General features: G+C 47.2%; 1 protein-coding gene across 1 annotated transcript in view; it reads left to right on the top strand.

Annotated features, from left to right (window-relative positions):
• reep3b (receptor accessory protein 3b) overlaps nucleotides 1-2491 on the top strand; it is a 126071-nt gene extending 123580 nt beyond the window's left edge. The window contains exons 7-8 of the mRNA XM_038821780.1: nucleotides 109-257; nucleotides 1415-2491. Coding sequence (XP_038677708.1) covers nucleotides 109-257; nucleotides 1415-1483 — 218 coding nt within the window. The 3' untranslated portion in view covers nucleotides 1484-2491. The remainder of the gene's footprint in view (nucleotides 1-108; nucleotides 258-1414) is intronic.
• The last annotated feature ends 20452 nt before the right edge of the window (nucleotides 2492-22943 follow it).

Genomic DNA, 22943 nt, shown 5'->3' on the forward strand with positions numbered 1-22943 from the left:
CAATGCCTGCTTTATACAATGACAGGAACTTGATTTTCATATTCCTAAACTTTTACAAGAGCAATTATGGGATGTGGTCAGCATGCTTACTGCCATTTCACCCCTCAGGCAGGCATTTTGATTCTGATGATGATGATGACCAGGAACACTCTGAGGTCGAGCACGATGGTGCTCATTCGGATGATGAGATCGCCACGCAAAAATACCTCCGACGATCGCAAAGCCTTAAAATGAAACCAAGAGGCTATCGTAGAGAGGTAAATTCTGTCGGCTCTGTAACTTTAAATCTTTCACTTCTAATCTGCTATTTTTATGCTTTGATTTCTTCCAATGTGTTAAATATGTATGGATAGCACTGCTGCCTCACGACGCTGAGGCCCAGGTTTGATCCTGGCCCTGGGTCACTGTCCGAGTGGAGTTTGAACATACTCCCAGTGGGTTTTGCCCCCACAACCAAAAGGATGTGCAGGTTAGGTGAATTGGCCATGCTAAATTGCCTCTTAATTGGAAAAAATGTATTGGCCACTCTAAATTTATTTTAAAATATGTATTAAGGGAATAGAATTGGTGTTAAATTTTCGCTGCAGTATACTTGGATCCTGTTTTGTGTTGAGTGTAAATTTTAAAAGCCAGGTGATTCTTTGGTACAACATGAAATTATGGAATTGCTTGTTAGAGCAGAAAAGGTCAAGCAAGCAACCTTAATAGAGGGGTTTTGATAGAATAGCTGTTTAAAATGGTTTAAGAGTCAGTGATCAGAGGGCACAGATTTAAAATCCTGTTAATATTGAATCTGTTTCCACCCTTTCAGGCAATGCATTCCAGTTCACCATAACTCACTAAAACAAACCAAAAGTCTGACTTCTGGTCCTTGACTAATTATCTTCAGCAATCTGTATCCCCTGGTTCCCAAGTATGCCTGTGCAAACATTTTTTCTCTCCAGTTATCCAATCAAACACCTCATAATTTCCATCACCCCCGTTAATAATTTCAACTTCTCTCTGTGGCTCAAGTCCTTCATCCCTGGTACCATTCAGTAAAATATTTTTAATTAAGGGCAATTTAGTGTGGTAAATCCACCTACCCTGCACATCTTTGGGTTGTGGGATGAGACCCACGCAGACGGGGGAGAATGTGGAAACTCCACGCAGACTGTGGCCCGGGATCGAACCCGGGTCCTCGGCACCTTAAGGCAGCAGTGCTAACCACTGTGCCACCTTTTCGCCCACCATTCAGTATTCTTATCTGCATCTTCTTCAGTAATGGTTTGTTTATGAGTGGGGAAGTTAAGAATGAGCTATTAATAATTGTAAAAAAACTATTTACCAGACATCTATTAGAATGAATTGTAAGGTGAGGGTTTTTGTATGTTGTTTGAAAGTAAATGTATTAAACAAGTTTTGTTTTGCACAGGCTCGGTATGGATCACTGAAACTGAGAACAAAGAAGAGACCCCAATGTAGCTACATCACCATGGGATAAAGTGAAGCATTTTGTTAAATATTTCAACTAATCGTGACTTGACCTGAATAAGTACAGCTTGATTTCAGTTGTAAAAACTTCAATTTTCAAAAAAACCCCCTGCAAATTCGTGGTTCCTACATATGTCTTTTGTCTTCCATGGAGTTGGCCCAATAAATTAGGACTTTTTTTTGTTGGGGTGTCCTGAGATTGGACTTGAAAGTAAGTGATGGGTAGTTACAAGTTAACAAGAAAAATTATCATTATTTACAAATTAACTTTTCACCTAAAGTATAAAGCTTAACAACGAAACTGTGCAAAGGACAATTGGACAACCAATTCGATTGATTATTTTAAGGAGAGTACGTGAAATACTTGAACCCAGTAAATACATCCAGTTTTTGGAAATACTGGAGTAGCTGATGGAAAGCTTGAATTTGAGTTCTGTTTAAAACAACAAAGATGACAAATAATCCAAATGCACTTTTGTTGTAGCAAGTGCACATCTGACTCAACCATACTCAGTAACAATTTGCTAACTTTCTGGGTTAATATTTGGAATGTTCATTCTGTGATATATGTACATGCATGTATATTTCAGATGGCATATTTCATATGGTATATTTCAAAGTTGTATATTTGAAGCCAAAATGCAGAATACTGAGCATTTTTAAATGCAAATATATCAAACGTGCATGTTTTTATATTTTTTTTTGTAAAGGTTAATGGTGCTTTCACTTTAAATTGGTTGATATATGCTGTAAATCCTTCACTAAATATTGGATATAATGATGTAATCTCAGAAGCACGTACTTGGGGAAACTGTATGATGTTGAATGTTAAGTGTTCATTGGGATTCTGACATTCTGATAAATGTTGGCACTACAGTACATGACTATTTATTTACCAGGTCCTCAACTAACTAAACTTGTTTGCTTTGTTTTTATATGTAGACTGCAGCTGAGCTGCGATACATGTACTGCAAGACTTGAAGCTTTTATTGTAATAAATCTACTTCTGATAGTTAAAGCTTTGTCTCAGTCTGTTAAAGTTCGCATACTTTTGTGTTTCTACTTGTTGACTTGTGGGCGTGCAAAGGGCCAATGTTGCCCACCACTCCGATTTGAAGTAACTAAAAAAGAAACAAAGAGAATTGCCTGTATATAGTGCTTTTCATGGCCCACCAAGTGTCAAGTTGTCTCAAAGTGCTTTACAGCCAATGACGTGCTTTTAAATTTGTGTAATGTAGGAAACACGGTAGCCCATTTGTGCACAGCAAACTTGCAATGACCAAGTAATTTGTAGTTTGTGATGTTTGTTGAGGGATAAGTATTGGTCAGAATGCTGTGGATAATTCCCCTTCTCTTAAAAATATTGCCATTGGCAGCAGGTAGATGAGGGCCTCAATTTAATGTCACATGTGAAAGACAGTGCAGTACTCCCTCAGAATTATACCTAACCGAAACTGGGTTCACGCCACAACAGTATTTTGCAAGCATTGACCACATTCACTTAGTTTTTCCTGACCATGTTTTTAAAAAGAAAACTTTAATTTATTACAAATAGAGTTTACTGCTCGCACATTTTGCCCTTGCCCCAATTAGTAATTATTTTGGGTATTCCCTGGAACAGCCTGGGTTAACATTTTACAGTCATTTCTGTGCTCACACTGATACTACTTTCCCATTGTCTTTTGTATGCTGCTTCCATTGCTAAACTTGCCACTACAAAATGGAGGGACTCTGCAGAATGCTGCGATGTAGGTGTATCTGGGTATCTTTGTGTATGAATCACAAAACATGCAGGTACACAGCAAACAATTAGGAAGGTAAAGGGAATGTTGGTCTTTATTGATGGAGCATTAAGTCAGTCCTGCTAGCAATTATACAGAGCTTTGGTGAGACCACACCTAGATGTACAGAGCTTTGGTGAGATCACACCTAGATGTACAGAGCTTTGGTGAGATCACACCTAGATGTACAGAGCTTTGGTGAGATCACACCTAGAGTACTGTGTGCAGTTTTGCTCACACAACATGAGGAGGAACATCCTTGCATTGGAAGCAGTTGAGAAAAGGTACACTTCGTGGAATCCTGGGGTTTGTCTCATGAGGTGAGAGTGAACTGGTTCAGCCTGTACTCACTGGAGCAGGGGTGGGCAAACTATGGCCCGCGGGCCGCATGCGGCCCGCCAAAGGTCTTTATGCGGCCCACCAAGATCAAGTCATAAAAAAAAACATTTTCTTTTTAAACAAAATTTTTTTTTTTTTTAAATTTTTATATTTTTTTAATAAGGTTACTGGGGGGGGGGCTGTTGGGTTACTGGTATAGGGTTGATACGTTGACTTGAGTAGGGTGATCATTGCTCGGCACAACATCGAGGGCCGAAGGGCCTGTTCTGTGCTGTACTGTTCTATGTTCTATATGAGGCGCCCAGAATCATAACTGGGTGAAACGCCATTTTTGAAAAGTAGACAAAAAGAGGGCTAAAGGCAGGATGCCGCCGGGGGAAGTGCTGAGGTATATGCCGCACGCTAATTGGTTACAACTGGAACTATTAATTAATGTACTATGCGGCCCTGTAAAATTGTGAATTTCTGAATGTGGCCCTTGCACGGAAAAGTTTGCCCACCCCTCCACTGGAGTTTAGAAGAATGAGATATGATCTTGCTGAAACATAGGTTTATCAGGCGGCTTGGCAGGATAAATACTGAAAGGATGTTTTCCACTGTGTGGAGTCCAGAAATAGGGGGCACTGTTTAAAAATAAGGGGTCTCCCATGTAAGAGAAATTAGGAATTTCTTTTCTGGGGGTTACTTGTCTTTGGAATTCTCTTCCACATGGAGCAGTGGAAGCTGGGGCATGGATACATTTAAGGCTGAGTTAGACCAGGTTGATTGATGAGGGACTTGGGGGTTACATAGAAACTCGGAGCAAGAGTAAGCCATTTAGCCCATTGAGCCTACTCTGCCATTCAGTGTGATCATCACTGATCATCTCCCCCAACACACATTTCTGGTCTCTCCCCATACCCTTGATGCCTTTAGTGTCTAGAAATTATTTATTTCCTCAAATACATAGTGACTTTGCATCACAGCCTACTGTGGTGGAGAGTTCCACAGGTTCCCCACCCACTGAGTGAAGGAACTTTGCCTAATGTCAGCCGTAACTAGCTTATTCCGTAAACTTGGACATATTGTTCTCAGACCCCTCCCCATCCCTTTGCAGCCAGGGGGAAACAGCATCCCTGCATTCAGTGTCCAGTCCTATTATAATTTTGTTTCAATGAGAACGCCACCTCCTTCATTCTTCTAAATTTCAGTGCCCAGTCGACTCAATCTCCCTTTATATGATGATCCTGCCATCGTAGGAATAAATCTGGTGAATCTTTGCTTCATTCCCTCTATGGCAAGAATACCTTTTCTCAGGTAAGGAGACCAAAACAGCGTGCACTGCTCCAGATGTGGTCTCAGCAAGACTCTGTACAGCTGCAGTAAGACTTGCTTGCTGCACCTGGATGCCTGCTTTCAGTGACTGGTGTACAAGGACACCAAGGTCCTTTGTACACCAACATTTCTCAGTCTATCACAATACTGTATAAATAATACTCTGCCATTCTGTTTCTCTGTCCAGTGGATAACTTCATATTTATCCAAATTCTACTGCATCTGCCATATCTTTGCCCACTCACACAGCTTGGCTAAATCACCTTGAAGCCTCTTGACATCCTCCAGACCACTGGTTTGCGTTGTCCAACTCCTGATTGTTCAGCACTGATCCCTGCAATACTCTGCTAGTCACTGCCTTCCTCTTTGGAAAAGGACTGATTTATTCTTACTCCTGTTTCCTGTCAACTAACCGATTTCAATCCATGTCAATATATTACCCCCAATCCCATGTGCTTTAGTTTTGTAAATTAACAGGAAGAGCGAGGCTGAAGTGAACATTAGAGAATGGGACTGGGGAACCAGGAAATAGTAGATGAGTTAAATAAGTACTTTGCATCAATCTTCACAGTAGACGATGCCAATTTCATTTCAAAAATCCTAAATAATCAAGGGTCAAAAGTTGAGGGGGTGGGCACGGTGCAGGAAATAAATACAATAACTATCACGCTAGACTCTAATGGGGCTTAAGGCTGCTAAGTCCCCTGAACCAGATGGGTTGCATCCGAGGATCATTTAAAGGAAGTAGCTACAGAGATTGTGGATGCATCTTCCAAGAATCCTTAAATTCTGGAAAAGTCCCAGGGGATTAGAAAAGGGAAGATGACATAAAAACGGTAACTATAGTCCAGTTAGTTTAACAATGTCATGGGAAAATGCTGGAGTCCATTGTAAAGGATGTCACAGGAGAGCATTTAGGATTACATAATATAATCGATCGGAGCCAGTCTGGCTTCATGAAGGGGAAAATCATACCTGACAAATTTATTATAATTCTGTGTGTTGGTAACAAGCAGGATAGATAAAGGGGAACCACTGGATGTAATATACTTGGATTTCCAAAAAGCTGCAACTCGTGGAGTGCCATAGGGGTCAGTGCTGGGGCAACAATAATTTACAATATATATTAATGGCTTGGACGAGAGAAGTGAATAGACCCTGAAGAGGATGTTTTCCCTTATGGGAGAATCTAGGATCAGAGTAAGGAGTTGCCGATTTATGAGGAGGAGGAATTTTTTCTCTCGGAGGGTAGTGAATGTTTGGATTTTTTTACTTTAGCGGTTGGGTCGCTAAGTGTGTTCAAGGCTGAGATAGACAAATTTTTAATTGGTAAGGGAATAATACAGAAAAATGGAGTTGAGGATTATAATATTGGATCATTGAATGGCAGAATAGACTCGATGGGCTGAATGGCCTATTTCTGCGCCTATTTGTTGCAAATGCATAAGAGCACTAGCATTCAGAAGCTTTCCTTAAATCGTATTGGGTCTAGCTATGACCACACCTGTGTACAGTTTTGCTTGGTATTCATTGGAGTTTACAGGAATGAGAGGCGACCTTATTGAGACATATAGGATTCTCGGGGGGCTTCTCAGGGTAGATACTGAGAAGGTGTTGCTCCTGAGGGAGCGCCTAGGACCAGAGGGTATAATCTCAGTAAGGGGGTCACCCATTTAAGACTGAGATGAAGAGGAATTTCTTCTCTGACTGTAGTGAATCTGTGGAATTCTTTACTGCAGAGTTTTTGTAGAGATGTTATGTTCAAGGCTGAGATAGACAGATTTTAATCAGTAAGGGAACTGAGGATTATGGTTTCCTCAGGCTGGAAAGAGGAGTTGACATTCCAAATGAGTCATGATCTCACCAAATAGTTTACTTGCACTCCTACATCTTGTCTTTTGTGGGACTTTATCAAAATCCTTCTGAAAATCCAAATACACCATATCCACTGGTTCTGCCTTGTCTATTGCACTAGCTATGTTCTTGGAAAAAGTCCAGTCAGTTTGTCAAACATGATTTCCATTTCATAAATACGTGTTGACTTTGTCTAATCCCATTGATATTTTCTCAATGCCCTGCTTTCACATCCTTATAATAGACTACACCCCCCCCCCCCCCTCCCAGTGATGCAGTGGTTAGCACTGCTGCCTCACGGTGCCGAGATCCCAGGTTTGATCCCGACCCCACTGTCCGTGTGGAGTTTGCACATTCTCCCCGTGTCTGTGTGAGTCTCACACCCACAACCCAAAAGATGTGCAGGGTAGGTGGATTGGCCATGTTAAATTGCTTCTTAATTGGGAAAAAAATTAATTGGATACTCTAAATTTATTTTAAAAACCGGTCAATGATTCACTGTTTTCTCCCGCTCCTTTTTTTAAATAGCAAGGTTACATTTGCCACCCTCCAATCTGCCAGGACTGTCCCAGAATTTTGCAAGATGACAAGCAACACATACTAATTTCCTTCAATAATTCCTCCTCAGTCGACCCTTGCTTCCCTGGCGTTTCTGGGAAGACAGAATAGAGTAGTTTAATTAATCTGCCATTTCTTAAATGCCCTCTGAACAAGGGAAATTAGGGATGAGCAATAATGCTGTCCTATCCAGCGACACCCATGTGCCATGAATGAATAAGAAAAAAGTTCCTTGTTCGCTCACAGTTCTCCTGTTTCGTACTGTAAGGAATTTATGTTTGTCTTTCTAAATCTTTCCCTTTTTATACACTTGTAGAAATTTTTACAATCTGCTTTCATGTTCCTTGCAAGTTTACCCGCACTCTTTGTTTTCCCCCTCTTAATCTCTTGATCCTCCTTTGCTGAATTCTGATCTCCCAATCCTCAGGCTTGCTACTTTTTTGTGCAACTTTGTGACACCTCTTTGGATCGAATATTAGCCTTAATTTATTTTGTAAACCTTGGTTGGGCCATTTGGTCGGTTTTGTTTTTGCACCAGAAATTAATGTATAATTATTGCAATGCATATAGTTGTTGCTTTAATATTAGCCATTGCCACTTCCGGTGGCGGCAATGAGGAGCTAAGCCGCACATTCGGGAGCTCCCGCTGAGAACGGACTTTGGGGCTCTTTTCAGGGCCCCCAACGGAGCTGTGGCGGCAAATCCCGACGTGGGAAGAGGTCAGGAGTCGACCCCAACGGTCCTATGGTCCGGACCAGGAGTGGGGTAAGGAGAAAACCGGAGAAAGCACCCCCGAAAAGGTGGGGGAAGGAAGATAAAATGGCGGCCGGCAGAGGCCTTGAGGAGCTGAGGCAGTGGGCTCAGGAGCAGCAGGCGACTCTGCTGCGCTGCTTCCAGGAGCTTAAGTTGGAGCTGCTGGAGTCGCTGAAGGTAACCAACAGGGAGCTGATGGAGACCCAGACAGCCCAGGGGGCTGCGATCCGGGAGCTGCAGCAGCAGGCCGCCGAAAGGGAGGATGAGGTCGTGGCCGTGGCGGGGGAGGTGGAGATGCACGAGGCGCTCCATAAAAGATAGCCGGAGCGGTTCGAGGAGCTGGACAACCGGTCGAGGAGGAAGAATTTGCAGATCCTGGGCCTCACTGAGGGGCTGGAGGTGTCGGACCTAGCGGCCTATGTGGTGACTATGTTAAACTCGCTGATGGGGGCTGGGTCCTTCCAGGGGCCCCTGGAGTTAGAGGAGGCCCACAGAATTCTGGCTAGGAGGCCCAAGCCGAACGAGCCACCACGGGCGGTGTTGGTGCGGTTTCATCGGTTCGTGGATCATGAGTGTGTGCTCCGGTGGGCCAAGAAGGAGCGGAGCAGCAAGTGGGAAAACACGGAGGTGCGGATCTTCCAGGACTGGAGTGCGGAGGTGGCGAGGCGGAGGGCCGGGTTTAACCGGACGAAGGTGGTGCTCCATAGACGGAGTGTGAAGTTCGGCATGTTGCAGCCGGCGTGTCTGTGGGTCACCTAAAAGGATCGGCACCATTATTTTGAGTCCCCGGAGGAGGCGTGGGTCTTTTGTGCAGGAGGCCGAGAAATTGGACTCAAACTGAGGGTCTAAGATGAGGGATGCTGTATAATACTGTATTTGTATTTGCTTGGTTTAATGTAAGATGTGGGTTGGCCTTAGGGTGGGTGGGGTGATGTTGATTTGTCTTTTCTATATGGGTTTTTCTGCAGGGGTCGGGTGGACGGGTTCGGGCAGAGGGGTAAACGGGGAGTTCGGGGAGCTGGTGGGGGGGACTGACAATGGGAGTCACCCTGGAGGAGGCGGGGCCGGGTAAGACCATAAGACATAGGAGCGGAAGTAAGGCCATTCTGCCCATCGAGTCCACTCCACCATTCAATCACGGTTGATTTCAACTCCATTTACCCGCTCTCTCCCCATAGCCCTTAATTCCTTGAGAAATCAAGAATTTATCAATTTCTGTCTTAAAGACACTCAACGTCCCGGCCTCCACCGCCCTCTGTGGCAATGAATTCCACAGACCTACCACTCTCTGGCTGAAGAAATTTCTCCTCATATCTGTTCTAAAGTGACTCCCTTTTATTCTAAGGCTGTGCCCCCGCGTCCTAGTCTCCCCTGCTAATGGAAACAACTTCCCTACGTCCATCCTATCCAAGCCATTCATTATCTTGTAAGTTTCTATTAGATCTCCCCTCAACCTCCTAAACTCCAATGAATATAATCCCACGATCCTCAGACGTTCATCGTATGTTAGGCCTACCATTCCTGGGATCATCCGTGTGAATCTCTGCTGGACCCGCTCCAGTGCCAGTATGTCCTTCCTGAGGTGTGGGGCCCAAAATTGCTCACAGTATTCTAAATGGGGCCTAACTAGTGCTTTATAAAGCCTCAGAAGTACATCCCTGCTTTTATATTCCAAGCCTCTTGAGATAAATGACAACATTACATTTGCTTTCTTAATTACGGACTCAACCTGCAAGTTTACCTTTAGAGAATCCTGGACTCGGACTCCCAAGTCCCTTTGCACTTTAGCATTATGAATTTTGTCACCGTTTAGAAAATAGTCCATGCCTCTATTCTTTTTTCCAAAGTGCAAGACCTCGCACTTGCCCACGTTGAATTTCATCAGCCACTTCTTGGACCATTCTCCTAAACTGTCTAAATCTTTCTGCAGCCTCCCCACCTCCTCAATACTACCTGCCCCTCCACCTATCTTTGTATCATCGGCAAACTTGGCCAGAATGCCCCCAGTCCCGTCATCTAGATCGTTAATATATAAAGAGAACAGCTGTGGCCCCAACACTGAACCCTGCGGGACACCACTTGTCACCGGTTGCCATTTTGAAAAAGAACCTTTTATCCCAACTCTCTGCCTTCTGTCTGACAGCCAATCGTCAATCCATGTTAGTACCTTGCCTCGAATACCATGGGCCCTTATTTTACTCAGCAGTCTCCCGTGAGGCACCTTGTCAAAGGCCTTTTGGAAGTCAAGATAGATAACATCCATTGGCTCTCCTTGGTCTAACCTATTTGTTTCTGCGGGTTTCCCGCGCTGGGAGATGGTGGGGGTGGGGTCAGGGCTGAGAAGCGCGGGTTGTTGCTGGCTGTTTTCTTTTCCCGCGCAAGAACGGGGGGGGGGGGGGGGGGGGGGCGGGAGAGACCCTGTTGATGGGCACGATGGAGGAGGGGTAGTCCCACGTGGGGAGGAGTCGGAGACAGGGCGGGAGTCGCCGGGGTCAGCAGAAGTTAGCTGGCTCACGGGAGTGCTATGGAGGGAGGGGCGCGGCTAGGAGGGGTCCTAGACTGGGGGGGGGGGGGGGGGGGGGGGGGGGGGGAGAGACCGGGTTGCTGCTGAAACAGTCAGGAAGGAGCTGGAGGACGCAGGGGGTGCTGGAGGGGAGGAGTTGCCGCTGTGGGAAACTGGCAGAGCGGGGGACACTGGCCGGGGGTGGGCAAGAGATGGGGTATGGCTAATCGGCAGGGGAGGGGGGCAGGGAGCCCTCTGATCCGGCTGATAACCTGGAATGTGAGGGGGCTGAATGGGCCCGGGTATTTGCGAACCTGAAGTGGCTGAAGGCGGATGTGGCCATGCTCCAGGAGAGACACCTGAGAGTGGTGGACCAGGTTCGGCTGAGGAAGGGATGGGTGGGCCAAGTATTTCACTCAGGGCTGGGTGAGAAGAGTAGGGGGGGGGGGGGGGGGGGGGTGGCGATCCTTGTGGGGAAGAAGGTGTCGTTTGAGGCGTTTAAATGTGGTGGCTGACAGTGGCGGGAGATATGTGATGGTGAGTGGCAAGCTGCAGGGGGAGCGGGTGGTGTTGGGGAATGTTAACGCCCCAAATTGGGACGATGTGGGGTTTATGCGGCGTATGTTGGGCAGCATTCCGGACCTGGAGGTGGGGGGCCTGATCATGGGGGGGGGACTTCAACACGATACTGGATCCCCCATTGGATCGATCCAAGTCCCGGACGGGTAGAGGCCGGCGGCGGCTAAGGTGCTGAGGGGATTTATGGACCAGATTTGGGGGGGGGGGGTGAACCACTGGAGGTGTGCGAGGCCAAGGGCCAGGGTATACTCGTTTTTCTCCCACGTACATAGGGCCTACTCTAGGATTGTTTTTTTTTGTCCTGAGCAGGGGACTGGTGCCGAGGGTGGAGGATGTGGAATACTCCGCCATTGCCATTTCAGATCATGCCCTGCACTGGATGGACCTCGGGCTGGGGGAAGAGAGGGACCAACGTCCGCTCTGGCGCTTGGAGGTGGGGCTGCTGGCAGATGAGGAGGTGGCCGAGAGAGTTCGGGGGTGTATCGAGAGGTACCTTGAGGCCAATGATAACGGGGAGGTTCGAGTGGGGACGGTCTGGGAGGCGTTTAAGGCGGTGATTAGGGGGGAATTGATCTCCATCCGAACCCATAGGGAGAGGGTGGAGCAGAGGGAGAGGGAGAGACTGATGGGGGAGATGGTGTGGGTGGATAGGAGATATGCGGAGGCTCCAGAGGAGGGATTGCTGGGGGAGAGGCGTAGCCTTCAGGCCAGATTCGACCTATTGACTACCAGAAAGGAGGAAACTCAGTGGAGGAAAGTACAGAGGGCGGTGTATGAATACGGGCACACCAGCTCCGAAAGCGGGACGCGGCCAGGGAGATTGGGGGAGTGACGGATAAGGCTGGGAAGGTGGTGCGGAGGGGAGTAGATGTTAATGGGGTCTTCAGAGACTTCTATGGGAAACTGTACCGGTCGGAGCCCCCGGTGGAGGGGGGTGGAATGGGGCGCTTCTTGGACAAACTGCGATTCCCGAGGGTGGAGGAGGAGCAGGTGGAGGGACTGGGGGCGCAGATCGAGCTGGAGGAGGTGGTCAAAGGGATAGGGAGCATGCAGTCGGGGAAGGCGCCGGGGCCGGATGGGTTTCCGGCGGAATTTTATAAAAGGTATTTGGACCTGTTGGGCTCCCTGTTGGTCCGGACCTTTAACGAGGCAAGGGAGGGGGGGGGAGCTTTGCCCCCAACTATGTCACAGGCGCTGATTTTCTTGATCCTGAAGCAGGACAAGGACCCTCTGCAGTGCGGGTCATATAGGCCGATTTCGCTGCTGAACGCCGACGCTAAGCTGCTGGCAAAGATCCTGGCGACTAGAATAGAGGATTGCGTGCCCAGGGTCATTCTCGAGGACCAGATGGGGTTTGTGAAGGGAAGGCAGTTGAATACGAACGTGCGAAGGCTCCTCAATGTCATGATGCCGGCCATGGAAGGGGAGGCGGAGATAGTGGTGGCAATGGATGCGGAGAAGGCCTTTGATAGGGTTGAGTGGGAGGTGTTGGAGAGGTTTGCGTTTGGGGATGGGTTTATCCGGTGGGTGAGGCTGCTCTACGAGGCCCCGATGGCGAGTGTAGCCACAAATAGGAGGAGGTCTGAGTACTTTCAGCTGTACCGGGGGACGCGACAGGGGTGCCCGCTGACCCCCTTGCTCTTCGCATTGGCGATTGAGCCCCTGGCCATGGCATTGAGGGAGTCAGGGAACTGAAGGGGCCTGGTGCGGGGTGGGGAGGAGCATCGAGTATCGCTGTGTGCGGACGGCCTGTTGCTGTATGTGGCGGACCCGGTGGGGGGGGGAAGCCGGAGGTGATGAGGATTCTTAGTGAATTTGGGGGTTTCTCGGGGTATAAGCTGAACCTGGGAAAGAGTGAGTTTGTGGTGCATCCGGGGGATCAAGAGGAGGGGATTGGTAGGCTTCCATTGAAGCAGGCAGGGAAGAGCTTTAGGTACCTAGGGGTCCAAGTGGCTGGGAGCTGGGGGACCCTGCACAAGCTCAACCTCACAAGGTTGGTGGAGCAGATGGAGGAGGAGTTTGAGGTGGGATATGTTACCACTGCCACTGGCGGGGAGGGTGCAGTCCGTTAAGATGACGGTGCTCCCGAGGTTTTTGTTCCTGTTCTAGTGCCTCCCCATCCTTATCCCGAAGGCCTTTTTAGGAGGGTCAACAGGAGTATCACGGGATTTGTGTGGGCGCATAGGACTCCGAGGGTGAGAAGAGTGTTCCTGGAACGAGGCAGGGATGGGGGGGGGGCTGGCGTTGCCCAACCTCTGTGGGTACTATTGGGCTGCCAACGCAGCGATGGTGCGTAAGTGGGTAATGGACGAGGAAGGGGCAGCATGGAAGAGGATGGAGGCGGCGTCATGTGTGGGCACGAGCCTGGAGGCGCTGGTAACGGCGCCGTTGCCGCTCCCTCCAACGAGGTATACCACGAGCCCGGTGGTGGCGGCTACCCTCAAAATTTGGGGGCAATGAAGACGGCATAGGGGAGAAGTGGGGGGCTTGATGGAGGTCCCGATACGGGGGAACCATCGGTTTGTCCCAGGGAGCATTGATGGCGGATTCCTGGGCTGGCACAGGGCAGGGGTTAGGAGGCTGAGGGACCTGTTTGTGGAGGGGAGGTTCGCGAGCTTGGGGGAGTTAGAGGGGAAGTTTGGGCTCCCCCCGGGGAACATGTTTAGGTACATGCAGGTGAGGGCGTTTGCCAGGCAGCAGGTGGAGGGGTTCCCCTTGCTGCCCCCACGAGGGGTGCGGGATCGGTTGCTCTCGGGGGGTGTGGGTTGGAGGAGGGAGGATTTCGGACATATACCGGGTGATGCAGGAGGTAGATGAGGCCTCGGTGTAGGAACTGAAGGGTAAATGGGAAGAGGAGCTGGGTGAGGAAATTGAGGAGGGGACGTGGGCGGATGCCCTGGAGAGAGTGAATTCCTCCTCTTCCTGTGTGAGGTTTAGCCTCATACAGTTCAAGGTGCTGCATAGGGCCCACATGACTGGGACGAGGATGAGTAGGTTTTTCGGGGGCGAGGACAGGTGTGCTAGATGCTCGGGGAGCCCAGCGAACCACGGCCATATGTTTTGGGCGTGCCCAGCGCTAGGGGAGTTTTGGAAGGGGGTAGCAAGGACTGTGTCGCGGGTGGTAGGATCCAGGGTCAAGACAGGCTGGGGACACGCAAAGTTTTGGGTTGCAGTGGAGCCGGGAGTGCAGGAGGCGAAAGAGGCCGGTGTTCTGGCCTTTGCGTCCCTAGTAGCCCGGCGGAGGATTCTTCTTCAGTGGAAGGATGCGAAGCCCCCAAGCGTGGAGGCCTGGATCAATGATATGGCAGGGTTCATTAAATTGGAGAAGGTGAAATTTGCCCTTAGGGGATCAGTGGAGGAGTTCTTTAGGCGGTGGCAGCCTTTCCTGGACTTCCTGGCAGAACGGTAGGGAAATAAGCCGGCAGCAGCAGCAACCCCGGGGGGAGGGGGGGTTTGGATCGGGGGGAGGGAGAACTGTGTACATGGGTCTGTGGGATGTGGCGGGTGTTATCTCTTTCCCTTTTGTCGTTGGGTGTTCTTTTGGTTTTTTTTTCTCTTCTCTTGTTTGTAGTTGCTTTGGAAGTTGGGTGGGAATTGTTCTTGGGGTGTTACCGCGGTTGTTTTGTTAATCGAGTTGAGCTGTTTATATTTTGTAAAAATTTCAATTAAAATTATTTAAAAAAAATAAAAAATTAGCCATTGCCTATCCACCGTCATACATTTCAATGACATTACCCAATCGTATCTTACCCTCATACCTTCATAGGTTCCTTCGTTTAGATTTCAGGTCCTAGTTTTGGATTGAGCGACTTCACTTTCTATCCCAGTGTAGAATTACGCCATATTATGATCATTCTTCCCTAAAGGGCCCTGCACAAGATTATTAATTAACCCCTTCTCATTGCACAATACCAAATCTAGAATTGCATGTTCCCTGGTTGATTCTTCTACATACTGGTCCAAAGAAAGTCCTATACACACTCTATAAATTCATCTGCCACAGTATTATTGATCATTTGGTTTATCCAGTCTATATGTAAATTAATGCCCCACCCCTGATTACTGTAGCATCCTTGTTAGGTGCATCCCTAATTTCCTGTTTAATACCATCCCCTATTGTAACTGTTTAGAAGCACACAGATGAAAAAAAGAAGCACATAGACAATGCCCACTAATGTTTTCCATCCATTGTTACTTCTTAGCCCCACCTACACTGATTTCTACATCTAGATTTTCTGAACCAACATCCTTTCTCACAATTGTACTTATGTCAGCCTTTAGTAACAATGCCACTCCTTTTTCGTTTTGCCTGTCCTTTTAAAATATTGAATACCCTTGGACATTTAGTTCCCAGCCTTGGTCACCCTTCAGCCATGTCTTTGTGATCGTAATTATATCATACCCATTTACAACTACTTGAGTTGTTAATTATTCTACCTTATTGAGAATGCTCTCTGGATTCAGATATGCCGTTTAAAATTATTTTTACACCTTATTTTGTAGTATAGCCCTGTTTGCTCCTCACCCTTGTTCCCTCTGCCTTCCACTTCTGCTTTCTACTTTTCTATCTTTCAAATCTATCTGTGTTTTGAGTTCCACATTAATATTATATTCCCATCTACCGACAGTAACCTTTGATTTCCTTTGCCTAAGAAGAATCTTTCTACCTTGCCTCTCCCTTAAAAATATTCAATAACCTCACCGCAACTGCCTTTTGAGGTAGAGTTTCAAAGTTGTATAACCCGCTGAGAGAAAGACTGTCTCCTCTCTGTACTAAAATAATTTAAAAACCATGCCCCCCCCCCCCCCCCGAGTCTGGAATCGCCCATAAGAGGAAATATCCTTTCTACGTCCACCTTGTCAAGACCATTAAGGATTTTATGTACTTTAGCCAAGTCATCCCAAATGCCTCTATACTCCAGTGGAAGCGAGCCCAGTCTGTCTCGCCCTTCCTCATAAGATAACATGCTCATTCCAGGAATCGATCGAGTAAACCTCCTCTGAACCACCTTCAATGCAATGGGCAAGCAACAACACCTTCTATTCTACTGCTCTTTGCTGCATAGAACAGCCAATCCACCTCACTGTACAATTCCCTAAAACCACCTCATTCTGTTTGCTCCCTCTGATTGAATGCGTTCTGTACAGTGGTGTAACAGCCATCCACCCCGAAGACCTTTTTTCCGTCCACACAGATCGTGAGCAGCTCAAACCTGTTTGACAATTCCAAAGTCTGAGACTCCTTCACTCCTGTCTGCTTTGTCCCTTTATCTGCCTCACTCATGGTCACATCCTCCTGGGCTCGAATGCTGGCTAAAACAGATGACCCTATTCTAAGTGCTATGACCATCTTCTGGAACAAGGTCTCCAGGTATTTCTCCCCTGCCTTATGTTGAACAGTGTCTGCAGTTTGGCTTCCAGATCAACAATCCTGATCTGGAATTCCGGAATTCCTCTAGTTGCTTACACTTTCTGCAGATGTGCTTGATCGCCTTGGCATCTATAAGTACCCACATTCCACAGCTGCAACATAATGTGTCCTGCCACTGTAACGTATGTTATTTAATTAATTCAGTTGAATTATTTTCTTAGTTAACTTCGAAAACTTTGAATAATTCCCATGTATGCTACAGTTTACTGTGCTTATTAAATGCTAGTAGTACACAAACCAAGATTATATACTTTACTATACTTATATACTTGATTACCAGGGGACATAGGTTTAAGGTGGGAGGGGCAAGGTTTAGAGGAGATGTACGAGGCCAGTTCTTTTTACACAGAGGGTAGTAGGTGCCTGGAACTCGCTGCTGGAGGAGGTGGTGGAAGCAGGGACGATAGTGACATTTAAGGGGCATCTTGATAAATACGTGAATAGGATGGGAATAGAGGGATACGGATCCCGGAAGTGTAGAAGATTTTAGTTTAGATGGGCAGCATGGTCGGCACGGGCTTGGAGGGCCGAAGGGCCTGTTCCTGTGCTGTACTTTTCTTTGTTCTTTGTTCTCAATTACACAACTGTGTTTTAGGTGTTTATGTTAATTTTCTTTTGTTTTATTATTTTCTTTTAAGTTTAAAGTTTAGTTCTTTTTATTTAGAGATCTACCTTAACTACTATTTCCCAAGATCGTTATTAATGACTGTTGCTCCCACTGAGCACTTACTGGCCAATCAGTCTGCTCGTCAAGGCTGGGCTGAAATGGGGCCCTGCTCAGCTTCCGATTGTCATCCAGTACTAATAATCCTTATTGTCACAAGTAGGCTTACATTAACACTGCAATGAAGTTACTGTGAAAAGCCCCAAGTCGCCCCATTCCGGCACCTGTTCGGGTACACGGAGGGAGAATTCAGAATGTCCAAATTACCCAACAGCACGTTGTTTGGGACTTGTGGGAGGAAACGGGAGCACCCGGAGGAGCCCACGCAGACATGGGGAGAACGTGCAGACTCTGCACAGATTGTGACCCAAGCCGGGAATTGAACCTGGGACCCTGGTGCTGTGAAGCAACAGTGTTAACCACTGTGCCAGTCTTTGAAAGACTTTGTGCCAGCAATGAAACCATTTATACTACAGTAGTCCCCCTTTATAACGCGGGTGTTGGGGTCCAAGACAGCCACCCGCGTTGCAACCGAGCCGCGGATATCCACGATGGGGGTTTTAAATTTATTTTAAAATCTATGCTAGCGCTTCCCATTGAGAGTCTACGGGGGGCGGGGGGAGAGGTCAGACCCCCGTAGACTCACAATGGGAAGCGCTAGCATAGATTTTAAAATAAATTTAAAACCCCCATCGTGGATCTAATTAAAACAGTGTCAATTTCAGCGGCCGGCTCACTTTGATCCGGAGAGGGAAGCTGCTCTCTCACTGAAACAATCAGCCGGCCGCTGAAATTGACACTGCCGGCTGCTCTCTCCCTCAAAATCCAATTTTTAAGTTTTAATGTTTCTGATTGGAGGGAGAGAGCAGCCGGCAGTGTCAATTTCAGCAGCCGGCTGATTGTTTCAGTGAGAGAGCAGCTTCCCTCTCCGGATCAAAGTGAGCCGGCCACTAAAATTGACACAACTGACAGTTGGGGTCCATAAGCCCCCCCGCGGTATATCGCGAACCGCGGTATTGCGGAGCGCGGTATAACGGGGGACTACTGTAGCGCACACCTCAAAAGATTAAGTCCACGTGCTCATCCTTTCAAATCTCCATCTGCCTTATTGTAGCCACCTGGGGTGGCCACGTCCCAATTACAAAATGGACACTTGCAGAGAATGAAGGGAAAAATGGACAATGCTGAGAAAGCAAGCAGGTGCAAGGTTTGTCTGTTGATTGGAGTTTACAGCTCCCAGACAAGACCGATACTGCAAAACCATTAGCATATTAATGAGCCATCGCTGGGGACAAAAGGGAAACATTTAGGTAAACGATACCAAAGCAGACACCCCGGCGCCAGAGGAGACTAGAACAAAGCAGGCCAGCGGCCACCTAGGGCCCGCCCAGCAATCGGGGCAGCCACCCTTTTATTGGAGGAAATCGATACCAATGATCAGGATACGGTCCAATTAATTGGGACGAAGTTCAAGGACCGCCCAAAAGGGCTGAAGCCCCCTTTGGGTTTCAGAAGAAGTCCCCAAGAGAGAATCGTTCTTCTTGGCCTTGGCTCTCAGCGACGAGAGGCCTGCCTAGCAGCTGCACCAGAACAAGCAAGTCCAAAGTCAATGCACGCTACGTGATAGACGCTCCCAGCTTCTATTCCGTACCAGCTCGACCCCAGCAGCCTCCGAACCGGACAACGGCCATTGTTCCTCTGACTGAGTGGGCGCCCAAAGCTAAATATAGGCTTTAGTAGCAGTGATAGTTTAGTTGGTAGAGTTTGTGCATGAGTATATTTGACTGTGTGTGTAAATAAATGAGCATTGATTTCGAACTTACTAACTGGTGTATCGAGTCTTTGATCAGTATTCGGTTTTGAACCTTGTGACGGTATCGAAAGATACCTGGCGACTCTTCATCAAACGTAATTAGAATTAAGGAAGGCGACCATATTAACCGCCATAAACAGAGCCAATTAAAGAGAGAACACAACGAGCAACATTACTTAACAGCTTCACTTATTAATGGCCTCACGGTAGCATGGTGGTTAGCATCAATGCTTCACAGCTCCAGGGTCCCAGGTTCGATTCCCGGCTGGGTCACTGTCTGTGTGGAGTCTGCACGTCCTCCCCGTGTGTGCGTGGGTTTCCTCCGGGTGCTCCGGTTTCCTCCCACAGTCCAAAGATGTGCGGGTTAGGTGGATTGGCCATGCTAAATTGCCCGTAGTGTAAGGTTAATGGGGGGATTGTTGGGTTACGGGTATACGGGTTACGTGGGGTTAAATAGGGTGATCATTGCTCGGCACAACATCGAGGGCCGAAGGGCCTGTTCTGTGCTGTACTGTTCTATGTTCTATGTTCTATGTGTAACACTTCTCTTGTTACAGGTATGCCTTTTCACCAGGATCCATTTATAAAATTGTTTCAAAAAAGGTTGTTACTTGAAAATTCTCCATTTCTTTAAGAGCCATTAGAATTGTCATGAAGATAAATTGGTTAAAATGTTCCACATAAAAAAAAAGACTTTAATGTGCTGTACATTATTCTTGTGGAGATGATGGCCATGTGGCACTGTAGTTGCCATTTGGTGGTAATTCAGAATAGCATCAGCAGCAGATGAAATAGAAACAGGAAATACGAGCAGAAGGAGGCTATTCAGCCCTTCGAATCTGCTCCGCCATTCATTATGATCATGGCTCATTATCCAACTCCATTGCCTGATCCCACCTCCCCTATATCCTTTGATCCCTTTTGCCCCACAAACTATATCTAACTCCTTGAAAACATACAATATATTAGCCATAACTGGTTTTCTGTGGTAGCAAATTCCACAGGCTCACCACTCTCAGGGTGAAGACATTTCTCCTCATCTCAGTCCTAAACAGTTTACCCCGTATCTTATGACTTGTGAGCCCTGGTTCTGGACACCCCCACCATCGGGACCATCCTTCTTGCATCTACCCTGTCTAGTCCGGTTAGAATTTTAGATGTTCCTATGAGATTCTCCTGAATTCCAGCAAATACAATCCTAACCGATTCAGTCTCTCCTCATACGTCAGTCCCGCCATACCAGGAATCAGTTTGATAAACCTTCTCCCACTCCTTCCATAGCAAGAACATCCTGCCTCAGATAAGGAGATCAAAACTGCACACAATATTCCAGGTGTGGCTTCACCAAGGCCCTGTATAATTGCAGCAAGACATCTGTGTTCCTGTACTTGAATCCTCTCGCGATGAAGGCCAACATGCCATGTGCCTTATTTGCTGCCTTCTGTATTTGCATGCTTTCTGGTGACTGGTGTACAAGGGCACCCAGGTCTTGTTGCGCATTCCCTTCTCCCAATCTATGGCCATTCAGATAATAATCTGTCTTCCTGTTATCCCAAAGTGGATAACCTCCCATTTATGCAAATTGTCCTGCATCTGCCATGCATTTGCTCACTCAACTTGTCCAAATCACATTGAAGGATCTCTGCATCCTCCTCACTGCTCATCCTTCCACCCATCTTTGTGTCATCTGCAAATTTGGCGATATTACATTTATTCCCTCAGCTAAATCACTAATACATATTGTAAATAGCTGGGGTCCCAGCATCAATCCTTGCGGTACCCCACTAGACATTGCCTGCCATTTGGAGAAGACCTGTTTATTCCTACTCTTTGTTTCCTGTCTGCCAATCTGTTTTCTATCCATCTTAATACACTACCCCCAATCCAATGCTCTTTAATTTTACACCCTAATCTCTTATATGGGACTTGGTTGAAAGCCTTCTGAAAGTCCAAATAAAACACGTCTACTGGCTCCTGCTCGTGAACTCTCCTTGTTACATCCTTGAATGGTTTCCCTTTGTATGTTCCTCATGGCATATTTCTCAATACAGTGCACATGGAAATCAGTTGTAGAAGATGAAAATGAAAATCGCTTATTGTCACGAGTAAGCTTCAGTGAAGTTACTGTGAAAAGCCCCTAGTCGCCACATTCCGGCGCCTGTACGGGGAGGCTGGTACGGGAATCGAACCGTGCTGTTGGTCTCCTTTAAAAGCCAGCGATTTAGCCCAGTGAGCTAAACCAGCCCCTATTGTTGAATGAGTGACTGGGAGGATGAGGACCAGGTGACCGAAAGAATGCTCAATTATGTTTTCCAGCAACTTTTCAATATAGCAAAGTGTCTTTGGGAGAAAATTCTCGACAAGGGCCAAGTGCTTGAAGGAAATTTCCAATGGTGGAAAGAAGGGAACAGAGAATTGGGTGGGGTCTGGGAGCCTGGAACTGTGAGAGCAAGAGGTCTAAATGGAGACACGTAGCTGGAGAAAATTAATGTTACAATTGTGGTCAGTTGAGGACAATATTGAAAATTCAGTTGTCTGGTTGACAAAGGTATGGATAGTGGGTTTAGGCAATGCAAGTGTGAGGGGGGAGTACGAACAACCAATCATTAGAATAACAAGGCTGTGCGCAGTGTGGTTTAGCCTGAGTGGACGGTTGGGGAGATCCATAGAATTTCTGCTGTGCAGAACAAAAACATTTGGCCCATCGACTCTGCACCGACCCCTCCGAAAGAGCACTCCACTGTGGCCCACACCCTATCCCTGGAACCCCATGCATTGATCACGGCCAATCCAACTAGCCTACACATCTTTAGACTGTGGGAGGAAACCAGAACACCCAGAGGAAATCCACGCAGACACTGGGAGAACGTGCAAACTCCACACAGACAGTAACCCGAGGCCGGAATGGAACCCTGGGTCTGTGGCGCTCTGAGGCAGCAGTGCTAACCACTGTGCCACTCAAACTTACCTGCTTCCTGCTCTTCTGAATATTGCCATGGGATATTTTACATCATCCAAAATATATAACCAGTGTTAGTCCAGCACTTTTGCAATATCGCACAAAATATAGACAGATTCTCAAGTTTAAAGGAACTTGAATCGACAACCTACGATATATTTTCAAGTCAGGATGTGTGTAGCTCAGAGGCGAACTAATAGGTGGTGGGATTCCCGTACATCTGCTGCCCTGGTCCTTCAAGATAATTGACGTTGTGGAATGGACGTTGCTGTTGAAGATGCCCTGAAGAGTGGTTGCATTGCATCTTATAGATGGTACATACTGCTATGGCTGTGCACCGATGGTGGAGATGTGGCAATCAAGTAGGCTGCTTTGTCTATGATTGTGTCAAGTTTCATGAGTGTTGTTGATGATTCACTGAACCAGGTATGAGGTGAGTATTCCATCACATTCCTGACTTGTGTCTTTTAGGTGGTGTGGTTGGCAGGCTGTGGAGAGTCAGGAATTGGGTTATTCACTGCAGGATTCCTGGCCTTTGACTTGCTCTTGGAGCCATAGTATTTGGCTTCAAGATCCGTTTCTGGTTAATGGTAACCCCCAGGAAAGGTCAGTCTCCACGCAGACTGTACGATTGTCACTTCTACCAATATTGCCATGGACCAATGCAGCTGCAACAGGCGGATTGTTCAGGATGAGGTGTTGGTTCCCTCACCACCTGCTGCAGGTCTAGTCTGGCAGATATGTCCTTCAGGGCGTTGCCAGCTCAGTGAATAGTGCTGCTTCTGAGCCATTCGTGGTGATGGGCAATTGAAATACCCCACCCAAAGTACATTCTATGCCCTGGCCACCCTTAATGCTTTTCCTGAACGGAGTTCAACATGGAGGAGTACTGATTCATCAGCTGAGGGAGGGTGATTGGGAG

The sequence above is a fragment of the Scyliorhinus canicula genome, chromosome 16, assembly GCF_902713615.1.
Source record: "Scyliorhinus canicula chromosome 16, sScyCan1.1, whole genome shotgun sequence".
Taxonomy (NCBI): Eukaryota; Metazoa; Chordata; class Chondrichthyes; order Carcharhiniformes; family Scyliorhinidae; genus Scyliorhinus; species Scyliorhinus canicula.